Source organism: Bombus pascuorum, chromosome 9 (genome assembly GCF_905332965.1).
Source record: "Bombus pascuorum chromosome 9, iyBomPasc1.1, whole genome shotgun sequence".
Classification (NCBI taxonomy): domain Eukaryota; kingdom Metazoa; phylum Arthropoda; class Insecta; order Hymenoptera; family Apidae; genus Bombus; species Bombus pascuorum.
This window is the reverse complement of record NC_083496.1, coordinates 1534441-1559216: the sequence shown is the minus strand read 5'-3', so window position 1 is coordinate 1559216 and position 24776 is coordinate 1534441. Positions and strand designations below refer to the sequence as shown.

Genomic DNA, 24776 nt, shown 5'->3' with positions numbered 1-24776 from the left:
CGTTTCGTCCGCTTGCGCCTCTTCATCGCAAACCTCCTGGAAAATTTAAGAAACGATTCTGGTTCAAGATACCTGTGTGATCATCCTGGACGCTGGTTCTTCGACTGCTGCAATGTTTTTCTAAATAATCTTTCACCGTAAATTTTATTTACTTTTCCTCGTATAATGATAGAACTATCTTTCAACCCTTAACTATATTACGAACATTATTCTGCTAGATATTTGAAAAATGTTTAATTGTGTAAGGTAACGTACAATTTCACATTTAAATATTTTATTAGGAGCCACAGTAAACAATTAACATATTTCTAATTGTATTATCTAGCAATATTATATTTTTAATCGCACTCTAGCAATTAAGTGTTAAATATACGTTGAGCATTGTATGTATGTAGTTTATTTTTATGGATGATGTGACTGAAGCTCTAACAATAAAGCTATTAAATTTTGCTACTTTGTTACTGCATATCTTGACATTTAAATTTCAAGTGTGAACCAGATATAATGGCAGATTTTATTGCGTCGTATTGTCCAAAAAGCCTATTGCACAACAGGGCTGAAAGCAATGGCGTAAGTAACAGTGGATTCCACTGTGTCGTGGTAGCAAAATTTAACGCGCCTGTGTTAATGATGGCACTACGTTAATCACTGGCTTTTTACGCGGAAGACCACATTGATTATCCGATGATTGGGTCTTCGATTATTTCGATTACGGTATAGCTGCACCTGCATGATGTCGGTGGAAACGAGAACGAAAGAATTATTTAGAAAACATGATCATCGAGGAGTAAGAACGAGAATATCTGCAGACAAGAACACTCCGCGTAACACTGTCGTATTTTTAGCTCACGTCCGACTTTATTTTAATGCGTTTATTTTGGGTACGCCGAGTGGTCTACGTATATGCGATATAAAGAAAAAAGGAACCGGCGATTTATCTATCAAGAGAGAATCAAAACTTACGGTCGAGCAATTAATTTAAAAAAAAAGAAAATAAAAGATAAGAAAATAAAATAGCGATGCTGAATAGCGAAACAATTAAAATTTTCACAAGACACTATTTTTAATACTTTTCTAATAGCAATATTGCGAACGAAAGACGTTTTGTCGTTATTTTACATATACACATATACATAAGTACATAGAACTCGTAGAATTTTTTGGTGATATCGAGGGATAAATAAAAAAGGGGGGAGATGGGAATTAATGAGAATACTTTAATTACAGCATGAAAAAAATTACAGAGTAACTGTATTAACATTCCATAAACAAATGCTGCACCTATACAATTACATTCATTACCTTAAGCTAAAAGAAACGTAAAAAGTGCTAGCTTTATATATAAATAAATACACCGTGAAGTTGTGAGAAGAGTGAACGATGACAGTGCGATGAGCGTAAAATGACGGTGTAATGGCGGGCTGACAATCATAGTCATTTTTCATAAATAATAAAAAATTCTATATATTTTTAGTGGTTGAAGTTATTAATTATATCGACTAACACGCCTATGATATTTAACCCGCCATATTCGTTGCATATGATGTGAAGCTCAGGTGAGAAATAAACGCAATGACATAACGATAAATAAAAGTAGATGAAACGACAAGTGTACTAGAACCTTATCCTGTCATAATTTACCCATTAATAAATATCGTGCAAAATGATACGTGATACGACAAACATGAATTACTACGTTAAGAAGCAGAAAGGAAACAAAAAGAATGTTACATGCTTGACTATATCTATCACCCTATTACCATTATGTATTTACTAAAGTATAAGATACAGGCAGTATTATATGTATATGTATACCATTTCTTAATGTATAATACATACTCTGTACACATCCTTATTATTCTTGTAGTAGATCTCTTGCGTCGACAAGAGACTGAATAATTCCTTTTATTTTATTCCCAATCCCAAAATAGACTAGAACTTGACTAGAAATCGATTAGAAATTTGACCAAAGTTTACCTATCTTTAAATTTTAAATTAATCGATGGTGCTACATTTATATGTCCGTATAAATATAATAAATAAAAATAAGTCGTATGTATAAATATATATATAATAAATATTTGCTAAATATTCCTTTTCAATTTTTAATTTCTAATTTCATATTTCTCGATTCTCTGCTTCGATAATCCTGTTGCATGAAATATGTTAAATTGAAAAGTCATTCACGACGTTACGTCTATTCTATTCTATAAATGTAAATAAGTATTATGTAATATGTAACGAATATTTGTTAAATAATTCTATTCAACTCTAGTTTCGTTTCTTTTTTCGTTTCAATTTTCTTTCATACTCCTAGAACTCTCTGTTTCTGTATCATCGTGTATTTCACGAGACTGTTGCGCGAAGACCAGCGAAGTTTGCGAAAGCCCCCGTGCATTGGAAAACGTTGGATACCTGCTGCCTTTGCTGCAGTCGCGACATCACTTCCAACAGCGCATTCTTCAGGACCTTTGCCAGCGTGCTGATTTCTGGCAACGATTCAAGCTCCGACACCCGTTGCGCGTGACTGCTCAGCTCGTCCTGTAAAGCCTGTCCCGGCACAGAGACACACAGAGAGACGTTTTATATGCGTGATTCCGCATATCGTGGTTTCGTTTAAAAATAAATCGTGCACGCCGCCATTCTAAAACGGGGGATTACGAGATCGCCGACCAGGTCCGTGCGTTGTAAAAATCGCGGTCAACTATCGTGTCCGATATTTCCGAATTTTTCTTACCAATAGGAATAAGAATAAAGAATCGTGATATGAAAATTCTGAGTGTATGAGATGCAAGCGATTTCGATTTGCATGATTTTTTGAAAAGATCAGAGGATCGAGAAATATTAGAACGATATTTGCATTCACTGAGAATCAATGGAATTTTTGTAAACGCTCGCAAACACGTGAATATTCTTCGATTCTCTGTGTACAATTCGAAGTGTCGTCGTACCATCACCCACGAAGGCTGAAAATAAATTTAATTTCATATAAACGCACCTTGTTCGTGGTAGTCGGTTGTTGTTGCTTCATACCGGCTACGATATTCTTCAGCCAGCTATCCGTTTCATCCAAGAATTTCTTGTATTCGTGGATATCGTGGCCGCGTTGTTCTTGTTGACCACGCGCTCTTTCCAAAGTAGCGCGCCCTTGTTCCGCCTGCGATAAAAGGGTGGCGATGCGAGACTGAATTCCTTCCAGACTCGACAGAAGCTTCTGCGCTTCCAAATCGGCTGGAATTTTACGCAATTCTTCTTCTAAACGACCCACTTCCTCATCGTATCCTTGGAGCTCCGTTAGTAAATTCTGAAAATTATTTCGATAGTTCAAGTCACAGAATAAATGAAACATCCGAATGTACATCTGTGAAAATTTGAAATAAATATGTAATAAAATAATTTTCTAGAAAGGAAGATATTGACAAATATTATAAGATCGCTTTTTGTGCATAATCTCACCGTAATTGCAGACAGCATAGAGTCTATGCTATCTCGTGGCAAGTAAGTTCCCTTTAGGTTCGAAAGACTCAACTGTAAAACCATTAGGCGCTCCTGTATGATATCCTGTAATATAGGGATGTATTAATGAACGTGAAGATTGATCGTGGCGAAGAAAATATGCCGTGCACGTCCGATACCAGTCTGTTAATCGATGGATTAGAGGAACTCGTCGAATTTGTAGCAAATCGTAACACGGGGGCACAGACAGAAAACACATAAATGTATCAAAAAATGCTGCAATGTTTTTTATTTTAACGATTAAACAAATTTAGAAGATATAGCTATATTCATGCAGATTTGATAAAAGAATCAAGAAATTGTTATAACGCTATAGGGCGCTCTAATAATCGTGTTTATTATAGTATCGTGTAACATCGATCTTTTACATTGGACAAACTCTAAGAAATACTCTCTTAGGACTATAAGAGGGAAAGCTGGCTAAAATAAAAAGATTTAAAGAAAGACACCATGTTACGTAATATTTTAAGAGGGATTTCTGTTGATCAAATACGTCGACGTAACGTGTCGTGTGACTACAAACTGCTTCCTTGAACAAGAATAAAGTTAATCGGTATCACAAAGAATTATTTTCTGTCAATGTTCTTTTCTTCCAAGTCGAATTTATCGCGAGATAAATTTTGAAAAGTTCTCGTGAACCGCAACGCAACCAGAAAATCAAGTAACGTTACTCTCGTGCATTAATAAAAATCAAAAAACTATAGCATGCAAACGAAGGAAGGAAACAAAGATCTATATGGTGATAGAGAGAAGCAACAGCAATGTAGCAGCATTAACAGTGGTAATTAACTATTAACAGCGGCTATCAAAGTGAAAACGTACAGAGTCAGCGAGTAGAAAGAAGTATAATACGTTCGATGTATACACACGTCGAGAGACAAGTGAAAAAATGAAAAAAGAGAGAGAGAAAGAAAAAAAGACGTTAAAAAATTGAAAAAAAGAAGAATAAAACCAACAACGAACGAAGACATAAGAAAACAGTAAAAAACACTTTACCAAGCACACACGCGCGCACACACTCATATGCGAGCTCGCGTGTCCTACATATAATACATATAGCCACACGCGAGTTCGCATAATACAACGGTAACAAGAACAACAAGAAACATAATGAACTCGTTCAAGCTCGATTGGGTGATGATCGAGCACAGCTTGTATTGTGATCGCACCTTGATCCCTCGTATCCTCTTTTCAGCCTCATCTTCAGTTACCCCCATCTCTCTCTCCGTCTCCACGATTGGAGTGCGCCGCTGCATCGATCCTTTTTCTCTACCTAAATGTTTCTTGGGATCTGGATCATGGTCAGGGATGCCTGGTGTCGGGGATAACTCACGTGGATCGGAATAAGTGGACTCTGATAGTTGATCCGGGTTCACGGTCTTGTAATCGAGTTTTAGGGGTTGTTCGCCAGAAGCGGATACTTCGACAGTGGACAGTGACAACGATTTTACATCTTCAGAATTTTCTGACGTTGTAGGAACGTCACACTCCAACGATAGTTCGTCGAATTTGGAAATAGACTGTTCGTCCTTGAGATGGACAGAGGATAACTCAGAAAGTAGATTATCGGAGGGATATATTGGGTCTGACATTGGATTCTCGATCTTTTCCTGAACCAGTTCGGTGCACTGGTCCGTTCTCTGCTCGTTCTCGCTCGACAAGTAAGTACTGTAATCGCTCCAGCTACCTATACCACCTGGGAGATCGGCGATCAGACGTTCGGTATGTGGACCACCCATGAAATAAGAATTCAAGGTACCACCATTACCACCGCGTTCGTTCAAATTACCACCGCCCTGATCCCCGTCGAAATCATCTTTATCGTTAGAATCGCGTTTGACATCGTCGGAAAGATAGTTAGCCATCGGATAGTTAGCCAAATTTTCGAACAGGTAGCGTTCAGCCTCGTGATAGGGGTGTTTGTCCGGCCAAAAACCGCTATCAAGAGAAAGGAATTTGGATCTACTGAGTTCTGACAGGGTTTTTAAGATTAGGGGGGTTTGTACGGGTTTTTTCTTCTCCGGACTTAGAACCAGAATTTCGTCGGCTATGTAGAATTGTACTTTTGGTTTCACGGGTTCCACCACGATATCTACCGTTTCTATTTCTGGTTCACTGGATATACATTTTTCGAATTCTTCTTCGGTTTCTAGTTGAGACTGAATCGACTCTATGGTTATGGGAGATTCAATTTTATGTAATAATTTTTCTGTTGATATATCTCGTTGCGGAGGCTGATCGGTTTCTTGGATTATACTTTCGAGTTCCTTTACAATTCCTGATTGTACCTTTTCGATTTCTTCTGTCTTCTTTTCCGTTATTTCCTTCTCAGTTTTGTCGTCTTCTTCTGTTAGTTTACCATTCACTATTATTTCAGCAGGTTTAATGGTTTCTTCCGGTTTTGCCTCGGGTGGAACGACTTTATCTGTTTTAACTTCAGAAACTTTGACTGGCATTTCCTCTTTGGAAATTACTGCTTCCTCTTCAGATATCTTTTGCTCGACATTTTTAGTTGTCTCTTCCTGTCTCTTATCTTTAATTTTCTTCGTTTTAGATTTTTCTTCTTTCGTAGATTTCTTTTCTGGAGGCTGAGCTTCTGGAATTTCTTCGGTTTTCTGTAGACGATCGACTTCTTCTTGGCTTTTGCCAGATATTTCTGTCTTTTCTTGTATAATTGTTTCTTTCAAAACAACTTGTTCCTGCAAGACATCCTTCGCTTCTTTCTCATCTTTCTTAATAACCTCCTCGATCCTTGGTTCATCAATTTCCAACTTATTCAATTGTGCACCTGATTCTATTTTCTCTTCAGGTATCGTCGCGTCTTTCCCTTGATCGACTGTTTCTTTTGGAGTTTCTGGAGTTGATGGAATAGTAGAACCTGTGCTTAATATTTCAATTTCTTTCTCATCCTTTGGCGATTGAAGTTCTTCATCCGTAGACTTCGTTGCTGCTTCTTGTTCTTCGCGTCTACCTTTCTTCGCCTGTTTGTTCTTACGTTTTGATTTCTCTTTCGAAGCTGACGTTGGTTCTTCTTTCTGCTTTATGTCTTTTTCAGTTTCATCCGTCACTGGTCCGGGTGTTTCAGTTTTATCCGGTTTAAATGTTTCAGCTTTATCTGTCTCTGGTTTAGGTATTTCAGATTTATCTATCTCTAGTTTGGGCGTTTCAGATTTATCTGTAACTAGTTTAGGTGTCTTCATTTTGTCTTCAGCAAAGTTTTCTATTTCTTCTGAAACTTTTTCCTTTTCTTCAGTTGGTTTCAGAAGTTTTGCTTGCTCTTTAGTTGGTTTTGTCTTTTCCTTAATTGTCGGTTTAAGCATAGTTTCTGGAACAAGCTTTATTTCATCAGGAATCACCTCAGGGGTGATTGCGCTCAATTTCTTAATTTCTTGGAGTTTTTCATTAAGTTCTTTTTCTTGATTGGTTTCATCAGGTGAAATAGTTACTTCTTCTGGTTTTATTTCTTCCAGGGTTGTTGTTTCTTCTTTCTTTTCTGGAACAAACGTCTCGGATGTTTCCTTTTCTAATCTTTCTTCGCTGGTTGCTCGTGTAGTTGATTTTTCTTTCTTCTTTTGCTTTCGTTTCTCCTTCTTCGAAAGTTTCAACTTTTTGTCTGCGTGAGCTTCGTCTGTTACCTCTGCTGTTTCTGTTTTAGCGTCTACAATCATTTCTGCAACAGGTGTTTGCGGGGACTTAATTGGTTCTTCTTGATGTTTCTCCTGAGCTCCTTCCTTTGCAGATACTTCTTTTTTCTCTTCAGTAACATCTGCTTTAGAATCAACTTCTTTCTTTTGACTTGCTTCACTTTCTCTTACTTCTTCCTTTACTTTTTCTACCGACATTTCTTCGATCTCAAGTTCAGATACTTTCTTCTCATCAGCTGATGTTTCAGTGATTCGTTCTGGTATCGTTTCTACTTTCTTTTCTTCAGATTTTTCTTTATGCTTCTTTGTGGGCGTTGATTTTTCAGGTTTTGTAATTTTTACTTCTTCTTCAATTTCTTGAATTTCTTGAACCTTTGTTTCTTTCGCTGGTATTTCTTCTTTAATTTTAGATTCAGGTACCTTCTTTTCTTCAATTGATGTTTCGCTAATTCCTGATACTGTCTCTACTTTCTTTTCTTTAGATTTTCCTTTGCGTTTTCTTGGAGACGTTGACTTTTCAGATTTAATTTCTTCGACAATCTCAGGTTTACTTTCAGCTTCAGATTTTGTAATTGCTGATACTTCTTGAATTTCTTTAACTTCTTTAGTTTCTGGTTCTTTCACAACTTCCGATTTCAGTTGTATTTCTGTTACCTGAACAACACCCGGCTGTTTGATTTGTTCTTTATGTTCTAGTTCTTCTTTGGGTTGGTCCTTATCAGATTTTCCTCTCTTTGATTTCTTACTCTTTTTCGAAGCAGCGATAGATTGTTCCTTCGTTTCTGCTTTTCTCCACTTATCTGCTGATTTAGAATTCTGTTTATCCATTTCGATTACTTTATCTACTTCCGGAGTTTCAGGCTTCACAACCTCTACTTCTTTCACTTTCTCATCAAGCTTTTCTTCAATTTTCTCTCCTGCCTTTTCTTTGCTTTCTTGGCTCAAATTAACTTCTTTCGTCTTCGATTTGCCCTCATGTTGCTTAGTATCTTTCTTTTCTGCCTGTTTCTGTGTCTTCTCTTCGACTAATGGCTCTATTCTTTCTTTCTCCACCTTCTTCACATCCTTTTCCTCAATCTTACTCGTCTTTTCTTTATCTTTTTCTTTCTGAAGGTTTTCTCTATCCTTTTCCTGTTCATCCTTTGTCACCTGATTGCGATCTGCACTGCTCGATTTTGCTTCACCTTTCTTTTTCTTCGATTTTCCCTCCTTTCCTTTGTTTCCATCCTTTTTCTTCTGTTCCTCCACTTTTTGCGCGCCCATCTGTTTCTGTTCTTCTGCTAAAATTTCTTCAGGAACTATAGCCTTATCACTCGACTGTCTCGAATTTGGTTCGTCTCGTCTGATGCTTCTGGATCGCGATCTCGATCGTCTAGATCGCAGTTCTTTTCGATTTACGAATTCCATAAAACCTTGTTCGTCGATTTCAACCACTTCTTCAATTGATACCGGCTCTGGAGCCTCTTCCACATGGATTTGTATTTGGGGATTTATATTTTGTTCGGTAGTTTGTTGTTTTTTCATCATAATCTTTTCGCTAGTGGGTGATGAAATTGGTTCCAGCGGTTCCGCGTGTTTACTAACAATAGTAGCCCACGAATCCTTCATTTTCTGTGGCGTCTCGACTACTATCGCGCTTGGAATTGGCGACATGGAACTAGTTTCTTCCACCATTGCTTCTTTTTCAATTTCTTCCGCCCACGAAGGTGACTCCATTTTGAAAACGTCTTGTTCAGTAATTAATTCGTTGAACTTTTCATTTGTTGCTATTTCATCAGGTTTGGATGTTTCTTTTTCAGCCTCTGGAGTTTCTGCGATTGTTAATGATTTTTCAGTTGTAATTGTTTCGACTTCCATTAGTTTATCCAAGCTTTGATCAGGAATAAGAGGAATCGGTTTAAGTAACACAGCATCTTCTTGATTCGATTGTGGAGAAGTTCCTTTGCTGGAAGCTGCTACTTGAGCGTATGATTTGTTGGAATCTTTCATATTGAATTCTAATTCTTCAACTTTCTCAGGAATAACAGACTTCATATTTTCCTTCTCAGTTTCAGTATCGACAGAAGACACTTTCGCTTCGGTAACAATCTTTTCTTTCTTCTTTTGATGTTTCTTATGCTGCGTTTGTGGACTTTGTGGTTCTTCAGGCACAGTTTCTGTTATCTGTGCTACTTTCCCTAATTCTGATGTTCCAGTTATCGATTCTTGAGGAGTTACTGTCACAGTTTGTACATTTTCCGCAGGAAGATTGCTTGTTCCTTTCATACCAACAACAGATGCCCACGATTTGGCGCATACCGGTTGATTTTCTTCCTTAGATATTTCCTTTATTTCTGATTGAGATTCTTCTTTCTTAGTTTCTTCCAAAGGAGCTTCAGTCGGTGTTTCTTGAGGAACCACTGCTGGGATTTCATTTGCCTTTTTCGATTTTCCATCACGTTTCTTCTTCGAATCTGGTGAAACAATTTCCTGTTCTTCTTGTTTCTTTGCATCTTTCTCTGGGGTAGACGTAGCTTTAATATCAGACTTTTCTTTAGGCTGTTTCTGTTTTCCTGACTTTGCCTTTCCTTCTTCTTTCCTAGGCTTATCCAAGGGTTTAGTTTTGCTTTCTATCGCTGGAGATTCAGGTGCGTTCGAATCTTTTATCTCTGGTACTTTGTCACTTATTGATTTTTCAGTTGCTGTTGATTCAGTCACGACACTAATAGATTCTTGCGGCAAGGCTTTTTCTTCTGTGCTTAACTTTTCTTCTCTTGTTATCTCTTTAACATCTTTCTTTTTAGGTTCTTTAGAAACTTTCTTCTTTCCAGAAACAGGCTTTTCAACCTTCTCACTTTCCTTCTCAATTTTCTCTTCAATTAAGATCTGAGGTTCTGGAACAATTTCTTTCTTTTCATCCTGTTTCTCATGTTCCTTCTTATCTTTTTCTAATTTCGTTTCTTCTTTTACTTTCTCTACTTCAGAAGATTCGATTGCAGGTTTTATTACTTCTTCAATTTTTGGTTCTAATGTGATTAATGGTTCTTCTTCTGTAACATTCTTTTCTATCTTCTCTTCTTCTTTTCGATCGATAATTTGAACTGAAGGTTCGTCTATTTTTGTGACAAGTTGTTCCGTTGTCTGTGCCAACTCTGTCCCCTGTACAATCGCAATATCTTCCTTCTCAACTTCTTCAGTTTGTTTGAATGCCAATGAAGCTTCTTTAGTTTCTTCATTGATAATCATAGTAAGTTGTTCCACAGCCTTGGTTAATTCTGTAATATCGTTCTTTTCGACTACTTCAGGTTCTTTTACCGGTGATGTTATTTCCTTCTTTTCTTCTTTCTTAGACTTTGACTTCTCATCTTTCGGCTGCTTTTCTTTCTTCGATTTCTCTTTCGGCTTCTTATCAGATACTTGCTGCTCCTTCTTCCGTATCTCAGGTTCTTTTCCATCCTCTCTATCTTCTACTTTTCCCTCGACTGTACTCTGCTCCTTCTCCTTTTTCATCATGTCAAGCTCTTTATTCACATCCTCGATAAGAGCTGCCGTTTGATCCAAAATCATGTCCGTAGATTTAATCTCCGTGGTAATTTCTGCGATAGTTTTCTCTTTGTCAATGTCATTTTCTGAAATGTTTCGAGCATCTAATACCTCGGAATGTTTTTTATCTTCTTGAATTTGCATTGTTTCCTTCGCAACTTCAACGCCGGTAAGATTAGATTCCTCCAAAGGAGTTGCCATATCTTCTTTCTCTTTAGTCTGCTTAGATTTCACCCACTCGGATTCTACTTTGTAAAATGTGCTAATAGGATATTTCAAAGTTTCTTTGATAAGTGAAAGTTTTCTGCTTTCAACTTCAGATTGCTCCGTGTCTTCTAACATCTCTTCTTCTTCTTCTTTATGCTCCTTCATAATCGATTCTTGAGCAAATCTTTCGATACTCTCTAATCTTGGAGTTGCAGGAGCAGGCACATTTTCTTCTATTACCTTTACCACTTTGAAACACCGATGGAAATTGACCTCTGCCTCGATGTAAGGGCGATAATTGAACCAGTAGGGTTTGACCAAGTCTGTAAAGTAACATGGGTAAATTTCTTTTATGATAGGTTTAGACTCTTTAGCTTTAGTAGGAACTTCTACTTGTTTTATTGACTCTGCAACTTGAGTCTTCTGACTCGCTTCATCCTCAATCTCTTGCTTTTCTGTTTTAGAATCTTCACCTTTAACAGAAACATCTACTTGTTTTTTAGACTCTGCAATCTGTGTGTCTGTCTTGCTTGGTTTATCTTCAACCTTTTGCTTTTCAGGTTTAGAATCTTCACCTTTAACAGAAACTTCTACTTGCTTTTTAGAGTCTGCAACTTGTGTCTTAATCTGAGTTGGTTTATTTTCAATCTTTTCTTTTTCAGATTTAGAATCTTCACCTTTAACAGAAACTTCTACTTGCTTGATAGAGTCTGCAACTTGTGTCTTAATCTGAGTTGGTTTATTGTCAATCTTTTGTTTTTCAGATTTAGAATCTTCACCTTTAACAGAAACTTCTACTTGCTTTTTAGAGTCTGCAACTTGTGTCTTAATCTGAGTTGGTTTATTTTCAATCTTTTGTTTTTCAGATTTAGAATCTTCACCTTTAACAGAAACATCTACTTGTTTTTTAGACTCTGCAATCTGTGTTTCAGTCTTGCTTGGTTTATCTTCAACCTTTTGTTTTTCAGATTTAGAATCTTCACCTTTAACAGAAACTTCCACTTGCTTTTTAGAGTCTGCAACTTGTGTCTTAATTTGAGTTGGTTTATTTTCAATCTTTTGTTTCTCAGATTTAGAATCTTCACCTTTAACAGAAACATCTACTTGTTTTTTAGACTCTGCAATCTGTGTTTCAGTCTTGCTTGGTTTATCTTCAACCTTTTGTTTTTCAGATTTAGAATCTTCACCTTTAACAGAAACTTCCACTTGCTTTTTAGAGTCTGCAACTTGTGTCTTAATTTGAGTTGGTTTATTTTCAATCTTTTGTTTTTCAGATTTAGAATCTTCGCGTTTAACAGAAACATCTACTTGTTTTTTAGACTCTGCAATCTGTGTTTCAGTCTTGCTTGGTTTATCTTCAACCTTTTGTTTTTCAGATTTAGAATCTTCGCGTTTAACAGAAACATCTACTTGTTTTTTAGAGTCTGCAACTTGTGTCTTAATCTGAGTTGGTTTATCTTCAACCTTTTGTTTTTCAGATTTAGAATCTTCGCGTTTAACAGAAACATCTACTTGTTTTTTAGACTCTGCAATCTGTGTTTCAGTCTTGCTTGGTTTATCTTCAACCTTTTGTTTTTCAGATTTAGAATCTTCACCTTTAACAGAAACTTCTACTTGCTTTTTAGAGTCTACAACTTGTGTCTTAATCTGAGTTGGTTTATTTTCAATCTTTTGTTTTTCAGATTTAGAATCTTCACCTTTAACAGAAACTTCTACTTGCTTTTTAGAGTCTGCAACTTGTGTCTTAATCTGAGTTGGTTTATCTTCAACCTTTTGCTTTTCAGGTTTAGGATCTTCACCTTTATCAGAAACTTCTACTTGTATTTTAGACTCTTGAACCTGTGTTTCACTCTGGCCTGGTTTATCTTCAACCTTTTGCTTTTCATGTTTAGAATTTTCACCTTTAACTTTTACTTGTTTTTTAGTTTCTGCAACCTGTATTTCGATCTGGCTTGATTTATCTTCTATCTTTTGCTTTTCAGGTTTAGAATCTTCATCCTTAATAGAGACTTCTTGTTTTTCAGAGTCTACTATCTTCTCTTCAGGTAGAGCTGCTTTTTCTTTAACTTCTTCCGTTCTAGATTTAGAATCATCAACTTCACGACGTTCCTCAACGTCTCCTACCTTCTTTTCGACCGTACTTGTTTTATCTTCAATATTTTCCGTTTCAGGCTTAGGATCGTCAGCAGGAACAGTTACAAGTTCGGGAATATATCTTGTACCAGGTGTCATATGTCTTACACGAGTAGGAAGAGTACTTACTTCACGAGTGTTTAATTCCAATTCTAACGACATCATGCCCGTTCCTTTTCCCTGTCCCTGTTCAATATCAGAAGAAGACCCTTCCGGTCCCGTACCCATCCTTCCTTTCTCTTGCGCAATTTCACCTTCACTCTCTATCACTAACTCACCTGAATCTTTCGATGCTACACTTGCAGTTTCTCCGACAATCTCAACTTCCTCCTTAACCCTCATCCTATCCTTTTTACCCTCAACTTCGTGCTTAGATTTATCCTGCAAAACCTTCGCGTCCTGTTCTTTCTCGAAATTATCCAACTCCCTCTCGTCTCTCGCGCTTCCTACAGATTTCGGAGTTCCAGAACGACCTCTCCTCCTATCCTGAACGCTACCGAACAGAATCGGCTGATCGTCTTTAACAAGATCGTCAAGATATACCGTGTAATCGGAAATTGATTTGTCAACGTCTGCTAACGTATCTAACGCTTTCCAGGGGATACCAACAGCTGAATCATCCGATACCCTAGCATATTCGGTGGTTGTTAGGCTACTTTCTACTGTTTCAGGACGCAGGGTGATTAATTCGGTGGGTTTGGAGCCTACGACCTTGGATGAGGGAATACTTTCTAAGTTCTCTACGATTTTTTCGATCGATGGCTTCGTTTCGACAGGTTCAGGCACGCTGCTAGTCACCGTGGTAATCGTCTTTTCGACCAACGACGATTTCCCTAATGAAGATGATTCTGTGGTTGGTGAAACAGTGGCTGAAACGTTTGCAGTTTTCTCGTTCTTTGAAAGAAGAGAATCTTCTTCTGTACTTGGATTTTCAATCAGTTCTTGCGAGCGAGATTCTGAATCGTCAGACTTTGTCACTGAAATTTTCTCGATCTCAATTGGTTTTTTAACGTGGCCTTGCTTTTTATCCCGAGACTCTATCGGTGGAGTTACGAGTTTTAATGATGGTGCTTCCGTTGATTTTTCAGATTCTTCGATTGGTTTCGTGTCTGTGCTAGGTTTCTCAGTGATTATCGTTTGTTCTGGTTGTGGAGGTTCGACCACGATTTTGTCTTTACTGTCCTGTTTCTTTTTCTTTCTCTTGTCAGACTTCGGTGTGCTTGGTTGACTGGATTTGGGTTCTTCCTTGGACTCGACCGCGGAAGTGGGTGTGGTATTTTCGGTGACAGCTTTTTCCTTTGATTTCCCTTTCTTGGACTTTGATGGTGTTCCTGGAACTTCTTGGATTTCGGGTGTATCGGTTTTTGGTAATTCAGGCAGAAGAATTCCTTCTTCCTTTTTCACGTCACTAGTTTCAACTATCTCAGGTTCTTCTGGTTTCTTTACAGTTTCTTCCGTCTTTTTGTCTATAAATATTTCGACGCATTCTGTAGATTTTTCTCCAGTAATACTCTTTTCGATATTAGGTTGTGCTTCAATCTTCTCTGTTACGCTAACAATATTTTCTTCCTTCTGGATCGCGGTAATCTTTTCTTCAATTCCGGTAATTCTCGTTTCTTCTATAGATATCAGTTTGCCATCGTTATCAATTTTACTATTTTTTTCTTCTAATTTAGCCGCTTCTACTACTTCATTTTCTTTAGGTTTCTCCTTTTCTTCCACAGGCAACGCAGACTTTGAATCTTCTTCTTTCTTTGCTTTCGTCGGTGACTTTGACTTCTTTTGTCTTTTCTTTCTTTCTACTTTCTGTTCTACTTTCTTCTGTTCTACTTCTACTGCTTTCGGTTCTATTTCCGATACCGTACCCTTCTTCTTCTGTTCTTTTGTATCATCCTCCTTCCCTTTCTCTTCCTCAGCCGCTTTCTTATCTTTATCGTCTTTTGGAGTTTTCACATTAACTTCTGCTCCAACTTCTTCCTTTTCATCCAATTTCACATCTTTCGTCACTTCTGATTTCTCTTCAGATTTCTTTTGTTTCGACTGTTCTGCTTTCTTGTCTTCTCTCTGTTGGCTCTGTTTCTTCGGTGTCTGGACTTTAGAAGTCTCCTGGTCGTTGCCTTGTTTCTGTTTCTTATTCTTTTTCGACTTCTCCTGTTCTTTCATCGGCTCTTTCTCTTTAGGCTCGCTTTGCACTTTGCTCCTAGATTCAACTTTAGTTTCGGCCGTTTTATCTGATTTTACAGGCTTCGTAACCTTTGTGTCTTCTTTCTTTATCTGCTCCAAATTTTGAACACTTTCAACCGAATCTAGTTTTACGTGTTTCTGTTTCAGAGTTTCTACTTTATCTTCGTCAGTTGTCTTCTTGATTTGCTCCGACTCCGCGTCAACCTTCGCGGGTTTGGTATCTTTATTAGATTTGTCCTTCGCTGCACCAGCTTGTTCCTTACCCTTTTGCTTCTTTTTCCACGGTTTCTCTTCCTTCGCGTCCACTTTCTTCGTTTCACTCGAATCGATCTTCACATCAGATCTCTTCTCAGGTTCGTTCTTTCGACTTTCAACCTTCGTTGCTTTCTCTTCAGAAGCTTTAACGTCATCCTTCGCGGTCTTTTTCCCAGAATCTTTCTCCTCCTTGTTCTCTTTCGCATCGTCCTTCGATTTAACCTGTTCTTTCGCGTTAGACTGACCTACTCCAGTCTCCGATTCATCTTTAATCTTCTCCATCTTCGATTTACCCTGTTTCTTCCTCTCATTAGATTTCACGTTCTTCTTTTCGCTCTCCTCTTTGGGTTTTTCCACCGTAGCTTGAACCGTATCTTTCTTAGCCTGTTCCCTCGACTTATCCCTCTTTTTATGCTTATCCATATCCTCGATCTCCTTCAGGGCCTTCTCTATCTCGTCGTCCACCTTCTCCGGCTTCTTCTTCTTCGCCTTTCGTTTCTTCTCCTGAGACCTGCTCCTCTGTTGAACATCAACCTCCTTCTCCTCCTGAACATCCTTTTCATCCTGCTTGTGATCTTCCACCTTTTTCGTTTCTTCAGCATCTATCCTCTTTTCTGCTTTAACATCGTCCACTTGTTCCTTTCTAATCTCAACCTTGACACTCTTCGGAGTTACCTTCGGAGAAACCGTCAAATCTTCCACAATTTCATCTTTCAATTCGAATACCTGTTTCTGTTGTTCCGTATTGGTCCTGATCTTCTCTTTCTGAGGTTTCTGAAATACTTCCGAAGCCTTTGGTTGCTCTGGTCCTCTGCGAGCTCTCTTCTCAGGAATTTTCGTCTTCGGCGACTCCTGGTGAGTCTTTCTCGTCTCCCTTCTCCTCGATATATCCCACGTACTTCCTGACTTGCCTACGGTCGATTCTCGAGTCTGTCTGGCTTCCTGAGGAGGACTCGACTCGTGCACAGAGGATGTCGCCGAGTTTACTGGCGAGCGCGAACGCTCTTTCGTCTGTTTTGAGATTAAAGTCGTCGTTGTCGAGGATTGAACACTTGTAGTCGATGTCGGTTTAGAACTGAGACCCTGTGATAAAATCTGCGCGTACGAGAATGTCTTGCTCTCGCTTGAGGTAGTACTTTTCGTCCTAATAGGCGTACTTTCTGCAAGTGACGTAGAAACTTGTTGTACAGGTTGCTCGATTGTCTGCTGCACAGACTGTTCTGGTTCTACTGGTTTTTCTGGTTCAGAAACTTCTTCCGCTTGAATAGCAGGTTGAACAGCAGGTTGAACAGCAGCTTGAACAGCAGGTTGAACAGCAGGTTGAGCAGCAGCTTGAACAGCAGCTTGAATATTTGACTGAACGACAGGCTCAACATCCACAGGTTGTTGAGCTCTCGAAGGTAAACACTTCTCTTCAACGTTCTGTACAACTACAGGAGCAGTCTTTGGAGGGATCTTGAATTTGGTTTGATGCGGATGCCTTTGCGGATGTTTCTGCAACTGATTTTGCTGATAAATCTCTGGTTCAGGGATGTAGCTAGCCTGTGCCACGTACGGCTCCGATGGAAAGGCTATCTGACTTTCGGTGTAATGAGGAAGAGCCATTTGCTGAGGCGGTGCAGCTGGCATGTAGACGTAGGAACTTACTGGATAGGCGATCTGAGACCCGATGAAACCAACCAATTCAGGAATAGCCGGATGAATATAGTTGTAGACCTCTGGAACTTGTTGCGTTGTAACTGGCGGTCTTGCAACATTTTCGTAACTTTTCTCATTCAATAAAACGTACTCGTCCATGCTTTCGTCCGTCCAACTGGTTTGAGCTTCGCTCGGTTCCTCAGAAGTTTTTACAGGAGACTCGACTTCAGGTACAACTTCGTGCACGACCTCGGCAGGCTGCTGTTGATAGCTCTCCACTGCTGCGTCTTCGCTTGGTTGTTCCATAAAAGCATTTTCAGCCGTTGCCCCTTCCTCTACTTCAACTTTGGGCACCTCGAATTCCATCTTCTCCGTCCGAACAGTTTCCACGCAAGATTCCTCGACCACGGTCTCTCCGACTTCTCTACCAACTACGTGAGCATCTTTGCCAGTCTCGACCGAAGGGCTGCGAGAATTCTGTCTGTTTCCACGAAGAATATCCGCGTAGGTAGTTGATCCAGGCATCCAAATGGGACTGGCAGACCTTCCTCTTCTCTCCACCTTAGGAGCCAGTGTATTCTTAAGTACAAACTGTTCCTTCCTCTGTTCCACTACCGATCTAGAAGTGTCTGATCCAGAAATTTCATTGTCAGCCTCCGCGGACGAATTTCTTTCGGGAGATTCCTTGATAGGTCCGCGAACGTCCTTTCGCACGGAACCAGATCTTCTAGACTGATTTCTCAATCTAGAGTCCACTGAATCTACTTTAGAGACGCGTCTTCTAACCTCGGTTCTTACTTCAGGCTCCTTCTGTTCGCTCTGCTCTTCGGGTCTTGCCTGTTCTTCTTTCATCTTCGTCTCCGCTATCGCAGCATTTGGTGGAGTATTGTCGCCAGTTGGTTCGATAACAGGTTGCTTCTGGGCTTCCACTGTTCTTGACAGTTGCACGGTAGGTTTGAGCACTTGAATCGAGAGGGGGACCGAAGAAACCTCGTCTCGGGGATTTCTAAAGGGGCTAGAACCCCTGGAGCTCGGACTTGTCCGACCCGCGGCGATGTCCGCGTACGAGATCTGATTGACGATCCTCGTCTCGTTGCTCTGTACATAGTACGGGTCCACGGCGTATATTTGATCCAGCACTATCTTCACGCGTTGCTTCCAATCGTCCATCCTTTGCTGCAGGCTCTGCTTTATCCGCCACGGAGGAACAGCCAAGGCACAACAATGGAATACACATACGTCAATTTTTCTGGGAGATTTTTCTATTTTTGTTTTTTTTTTGTGTTGTTTTGCATTTTTTTGTTTGTTTGATTTTCGTGGCAGGGGTGAACCAGATAAGATGTTAAAGTCGGTATGGAAATAATGGGAGATCGGGGTGGTTCTTTGTTAAATAATGTGGTCAGGGGCGCGATTAAGGGGCTGTTGGAAGATTAGAATTCCCTTTTGTCGGAGAGTTTTAGTATTATATGCGTGTATGCTAGATTAACGTTATGATCAGCGGTGGTGTAGCTCGCGAAGAAATACAAGATTGCTTGGCGATAAAGAAGGCTCTTTATTCTCTCTTTTAAAACAGTATACTGGTAAATTGGTTTTGTTACTTTTTTTTTTTTTTTCTTTTATATGAACGCAACTCTGCTCTCTATGCCTGAACGAATAACACGTTTTAGGAAAAGTTTGCTCGATATAATGTAATATAGACAATATACGTATACATACATACATTCATATATATAATATAAAGTTCGCTAAAAAAGATCCTGAGGTATTAAAAATCGATCGGTTTCCATTCCGTGGACGAGGACGAACGTCGACAGTTTTACACGATAGGTCGAAGACTTCAGGATTCTTTGAAACTCGAAGAATTCGAATCTCTTCGATTCTGTCGCCATTTTCGTGTCGACGTACTCTTCGCTCCGGATATAGTGCGCGGAATAGAACCGGGTGAGAAAAGAACGCGAGGAACGACACTAATGGCTGTGAAAATCGTGATCACGTAGAATCGCGAGAACGTTGGATGATCTCAATCGACTGTAAACGACCAAACTGGTCATGGATCTAACGGTTCTGGATCAGGCTTGCCGCGTTGCACGAGGATCTTCGATCTCTCGGTACGCGCCTGGATTTTGCTCTGCAACGACTTGATCTTCTCCCGACAGATCTACACGAACGAACAGAGCAAACGAAGAAACAACAACACGCCGAGCGATCGAGCGAGATGGACGGAAAAATCGTGAACAAAATTTCGATCGAAAGAGAAGAGAGACAGAGATCCGAGAAACCAAAGAAAGGTGAGAACAAAGGAGAGTAATTGAGACGATTAATAATCGTGTAGACGCCGCAGAACCCCAAAAGACGACGATGGCGAAGCAGAAACGATGGTCAGAAACGAAACGAAGAAGGTGGGACGTGGGACGTGAAACGGTGGATGGATTTTTGTATTTTTATAGGAGAGGCGGGAAAAGGTACAGCAAACAAAATGTTCGTAAATCAAATAGCCGATGCGATGGATTAAAGACAAGTTAAACAAGAAAAAAGAGCGAACACAATGTGAAGTTAAATGAAAAAGAACCGGAAAGAGAAATGAAACGAATGAACATAAGAGAAATTATCGAGGTAAGTTCGACTGGTCTTTCGGAGCGTTGACTTGTGTTCGCTATGTTCTCACAAGTCTCGGCGCGCGTTTTGGAGGTCACTTGATTTTCTTGCGTAATACATCTTTCTTTTCGCGTATAGATCGTGTTCGTCGTCGATCTTCGCGTTTCTCGACACGACAGGACGAACGCTCGCGTTGCGTATACATTCAAATCGTAACGTAACGTACAAGTTCAGCTGAGCGCTACTTTCGTGAACGACAGAAACTCGATCGAAAAAGCCTACTGTGAAACGGTGTGTGAAACAGACATTTCTGTGTGTGGTGGACGAAACGTTGCAAGACAATCGTTCGTTTCGTTTTTTTACACATACTGATGCGACTTTTACATATCTTTGTGCGACTATTACAATTTTTCCTTCGTATTCTATTTACTCTATGGATATAAATATATATATATACATGTATATATATATGTAATATATATATAGAGTGCGGTGCAATTCGAAAAGATTCAGAATTGCGTTATTCTTGTAACACTCATTGATACATAGATAGTATAGACAAGTGAGAGACGGCGAGAAAAGAAAAGTACAAATAAGATAGAAACACGTGACGTTATACAAAGAAAAGAGAAAACAAGCAAAATCAAGTAAACCCCATCACGAAACAACATATAGGTGTGTCATTAAGAGTATGGTGATGTATACATGGATCATGAGATACGAATAGAAAGTAGAGAAACAGACGAATAAACGCAGAGACGTGCGTGAACAGTGATGTATGACCGATTGATCTCTCAGTTACAAAAAGAACAGGTGAGATAAAACTTTAGTCAAGAGCATGATACCAACCAATACCGCGTAACAGATGTACCACCACGATGATTAAGCGTGCGAATACACGAACTCGATTTTGATCGTTCGATCGTTATCTTGACGAAAGGACGATCAATTTTGTTGTAATAAAATTTCAACGAGAGCGCGTGGATTATCTTTTTCTTTCTATATAAATTCGCATTTTTTGTTACAATGGAATCAGCATGATGTTATTAGAGATTAACTTATTTTTTAGAGAAAGATGTAAAGAAGTAGTAAGAAGAGAGAGAGAGAGAGAGACAGAGAGACAGAGTTAAAGAAAGTCAGAGAAAGATGTGAATAGATGTTTAGCGATTGTTATATATGTTTCATGTTATTACCAGATGTTATATTGTTAAGCGTCGGTGAATTGTTTGAGAAAAGCTTTGGAGAGGAAGGAAAAATAATTCTAATGATGCGTATGAAATGAAAATAAGGATATTGGCATGGAGAAATTTAAACGGAAACACCTTGATTGAAATTATAATCAGAAAAAGGTACGTCGACCTCTGTCTCTTCAGAATGGATTATCAAAATGTTTCCAAATTCTGATTGGTATAATTCTGATATGGATGTTACAAATTTATATTGGCTACTTCGCGTTAATCTATTAACTGTATTTAGATAACAGAAATGAAAATATACATGGAACTGTAAATCTCTTCGCAAATATCCGTAGCCAATAAAAATCTTATTTTACCCTGACGCGGTTAAGGAATTAATGTTGGCTCGATCGACGGTTAATTGTTAGTCACTTGAGAAATTAATATTTTGAGAGCAGGCATGGTGTCTCGAGAGCAGATGCCAGAGAGAAGTCCGTGATTTATCGATGAAAAAACTACCCCCGACCACGAATTTAATACATATACGAATAAAAAAAAAAAAAAAAAGTAAAGAAGAAACAACTCGTTTCAAGGGAGAGATTCGAAAAGTACGCGATTATTATCCTGGTGGTGGTCTTCAGTTGGTATCGAGCAGATGCAAAAAATCAACTTGCTGCTTTAGCGCACTTGTGCAGGTGGTAAAAAGGTGGGATCAAGACAAACCTACCTGTTGCTCCTGTAACGCCTTCTCCTTATCGGCGGACAGATACGTTGGGCTCAGTATTGTCCTCAGTTGCTGCTCCACCTGCATAATCTGTTGCCTCAACTGTTGTATCTCCTAGAACGACAAACGGACGTCAGCCGTATTCTTTTGGACGTCATTGAAACGATTGCTGATCCTCTTTATTTCTAGAAAACCCGGTACTATGATTCTACGTTTACAGGTAATCTTTTTTTTATAATTGTAGATGAGGGAATAGTGTTGAAGATAGTTCAATGGTATAGCACATTTATTTCTTTGAAGTTTCACCTTTTCGTAGGATATATCCGAAGGAATTATACGCAATTCTTCATCGGCGCAGCAATGCACCTGTAAATTGCGACTGTACAATCCTTTTATACAGGTATTTACATTCTCCTGATAGCAATATGCTTGCAATTACATCTTTCTTCTACAAGGGCATCGATGCACCTGAACAGAGTGTAATCGAATTTTCCATAGTGCAACAAATGCAACTATGCACCCCGAAGCATCATCTATGTAAGAAGGTAACGCGTTAGAAAAATAAGGTTTGCTATACCCTTTAACCGCTTCACCACCATTATTTTTTCTATTTATCTTAATCCTGTTCGACTTACTTCAAACTGCGACAAAACTCTCTATATTCCGATTAAACTTATGAAGCTAATTTCCTATTCCCTAAAATTCTAACCGGATCAGCAATCAAGTTTCAAAAGAATACAGCTCCAGTCTAGAGCAACGAAAAAAAAAAAAGAAAAAAAAAGGAAACAATCCTCTGAGCAATTCTAACCTGTTGATATTGATCAATCTGAGCTAGACAAGCCTCTAATGCCGTAGTCTGTTCTCTCACATTGGTATTGAGATTGTCTAGCTCGGCCAACAGCTCGTCAACCGTTTCGCCGATTCGACTATCGCCACCAATCCCAGATCGGAAGTGAACCTGAAGTTTCTCCATCGACATACCAATTTTCGTTTTCTGTATCGCGATATCGCTCAGCATTTTTTCCCTTATACTATGTTGATCCCGTAATGGTTTCTTTTTGTTCTGCGGCGACTCGAGACTCTGTTTCGCTTTCTCGATCCACGTTCTCACTTCCTTCATCTTTCGCTCGCACTGCTCCCATTCTTCGCTAGTTTCTTGCAGCAGCGCGTTCTGAAACGAACAGTTTGAAACGATGTTCATCTTACGCACTTTCTTTCCACCCCTAACTAAATAAAATTCGCTGATCGATCGAGAAAAACCAACCCTTTCCAACAGTTGACCCTCTACTTGGACTTTAGCTTCTTCAGCTTCGAGTAGTTTCTCGGGCAAGTCGCCCACGCTGCAAACCTGACCGATACTCTCCAGCTCCTTACCCATATCACTGAGATTCTTGTTGATCTGTTTGCAGCTTTTTACGGCTGTCTGCAAACCCACCCCGAATACGAAGATTAATAGAACGAACGGTTGACAGAAAGATGAACCGTGATTTCTCCATTCGTGGAATGAAACGCAAAGGAACGTGTGTTTTCGAAGAACTCTAGGTCTGCATAGCACGTATAGTCTGCATCGCTGTTACAATCGAAGCTTTCCGGTTGTATGTAGCGTCCAATGGGAATTACACTCCGAAGTTATAATTTTGAAATATTGCTTTTTCAAGAATTGAACATTACAGTAATATAGCAGTGATCGTGGTCATTTACAATGACTACAAAAAGTACATTTTTCAACGAAGCGTATCTAAATTTTATTTCCAGTAATATGAAACCTTTGTAGTTATGCAAAGGTACTACTAAATAATACGAAATTTAATATACTTGGACCTAATTAATTAGTATTTAAATACACTAAATGCAGTGGTGTATCAACGTTCCTTGTAACCATTGCGCGTATATCAACTGTTCGACGATAGATAGTAGAACATTTAAGGGATGCTTCTATGCAACAAAACCAGACGAAGGGACCGAACAAAGGTCAATCCCAAGAAAGAACGGAAAATAAATTCTAACTTCAGAAACCCACGTTCTCCTGGCTTTCTCCACTAGTCGAGAGGATCACGGTTCGATAGACATGTTTCGGACGTACCGAATACTCGTGCAGCCTTTGCCTAGCCTGCACAAGGGTGCTGAGCTTCAATGGCTCGACTAGGAACTGTCTCTTTTCTTCGGTCCATGCCTTAACGGCCTCGTACAACGTCAAAAATCTCTGCCAAGCGTCAATGGTATCAGCTACCACTTGCTTCCTCTCGTCCAGCCAGTTCCTAACTTGGTTCAACTGTTCAGTGACATTGTGAACGGTGCTGTCGATCAACTGTTTCTCAGTATCGTCCCTCGTATTCTCCGCAATGGTACGGCCGTTTCTCGTTAATCGTTCGAGCTTGTCGGTGATCGTGCCCAACTCGTCTTGCACCTGTTTCAATTGTTCCTTTAGAGGGGTAGGCTCGACGGATCTGTCTTGAACCTTCAATTCAGCTTGTCTGATCCACGTTTGAACCTCGTCGAGATCGGTTAAGTAATCCGACCTGACGGTTCTAGCCCGTTTCTGTTCCCTCTGTTTCTCCTCCATCGCTTGCGCCGTCGCTTCAGCGCAAAGTTCAAGGGCTGTCAGGTGTTGAGCAAGATCACTAGGGACCAGCTGCTGGCTAGCTTGGTACCGCGCCTTAGTGCTTCCTGAGAACTTTTTCGTGCTGTCGAGGAGCTGCTCGACAGCCCAGCGTAGCTCGTCAAGCTCCTCCTCGATCGCGTCCTGATCCGGACCGAAGACGTAAAGGTTCGAGGCGCGTTCTCGCGCCTCGTTCAAACGCTTCCTCAGCTGCTCGATCTCACGTTCGGTGCCTTCGAACGCCTCCAAGTCCTCGTCCGCCTTCTTGGATTTCGTCTGCAGGGAGTCGATGAGCCTACAAGGAGCACCGAATTCTTTCATTCTCCGATGATATTCCTCGCGTAAGAGTAATTGTATGCAACGATGTTTTAAACGCAATGCGAGGCTTTATCGTTTTTCTCGACGTTCCTTCGAGGTCGAGATTTCAACCGCGATGATCCCATTCCATGACAGGTTTATCACGAAAAGATAATAAAATTTGTGCGAACCAACAGGTTCGGAAAAAAATGATTCCAGGCGGAAAGATTCGAAACATAACGATCCGAGCTGTGAAGATTTGAAATGGAATTCGAAGTGAAAAAACG

The 24776-nt window shown here is 39.6% G+C and overlaps 1 protein-coding gene across 3 annotated transcripts in view; it reads right to left on the bottom strand.

Annotated features, from left to right (window-relative positions):
* Positions 1–1197: 1197 nt before the first annotated feature.
* Positions 1198–24776, bottom strand: part of LOC132910355 (muscle-specific protein 300 kDa) — an 81054-nt gene continuing 57475 nt past the window's right edge. For 2 of the 3 annotated variants that reach the window (XM_060965999.1, XM_060966001.1), the window contains 5 exons: positions 23677–24487; positions 22858–23016; positions 22402–22764; positions 21597–21707; positions 18632–19257 (listed from right to left, as the gene is read on the bottom strand). In XM_060965999.1, coding sequence (XP_060821982.1) covers positions 19147–19257; positions 21597–21707; positions 22402–22764; positions 22858–23016; positions 23677–24487 — 1555 coding nt within the window. In that variant the 3' untranslated portion in view covers positions 18632–19146. Of the gene's footprint in view, positions 2551–2998; positions 3305–3456; positions 3562–4685; positions 18288–18631; positions 19258–21596; positions 21708–22401; positions 22765–22857; positions 23017–23676; positions 24488–24776 lie in introns of those variants that run through there. The other variant, XM_060965998.1, reaches the window with a different exon arrangement.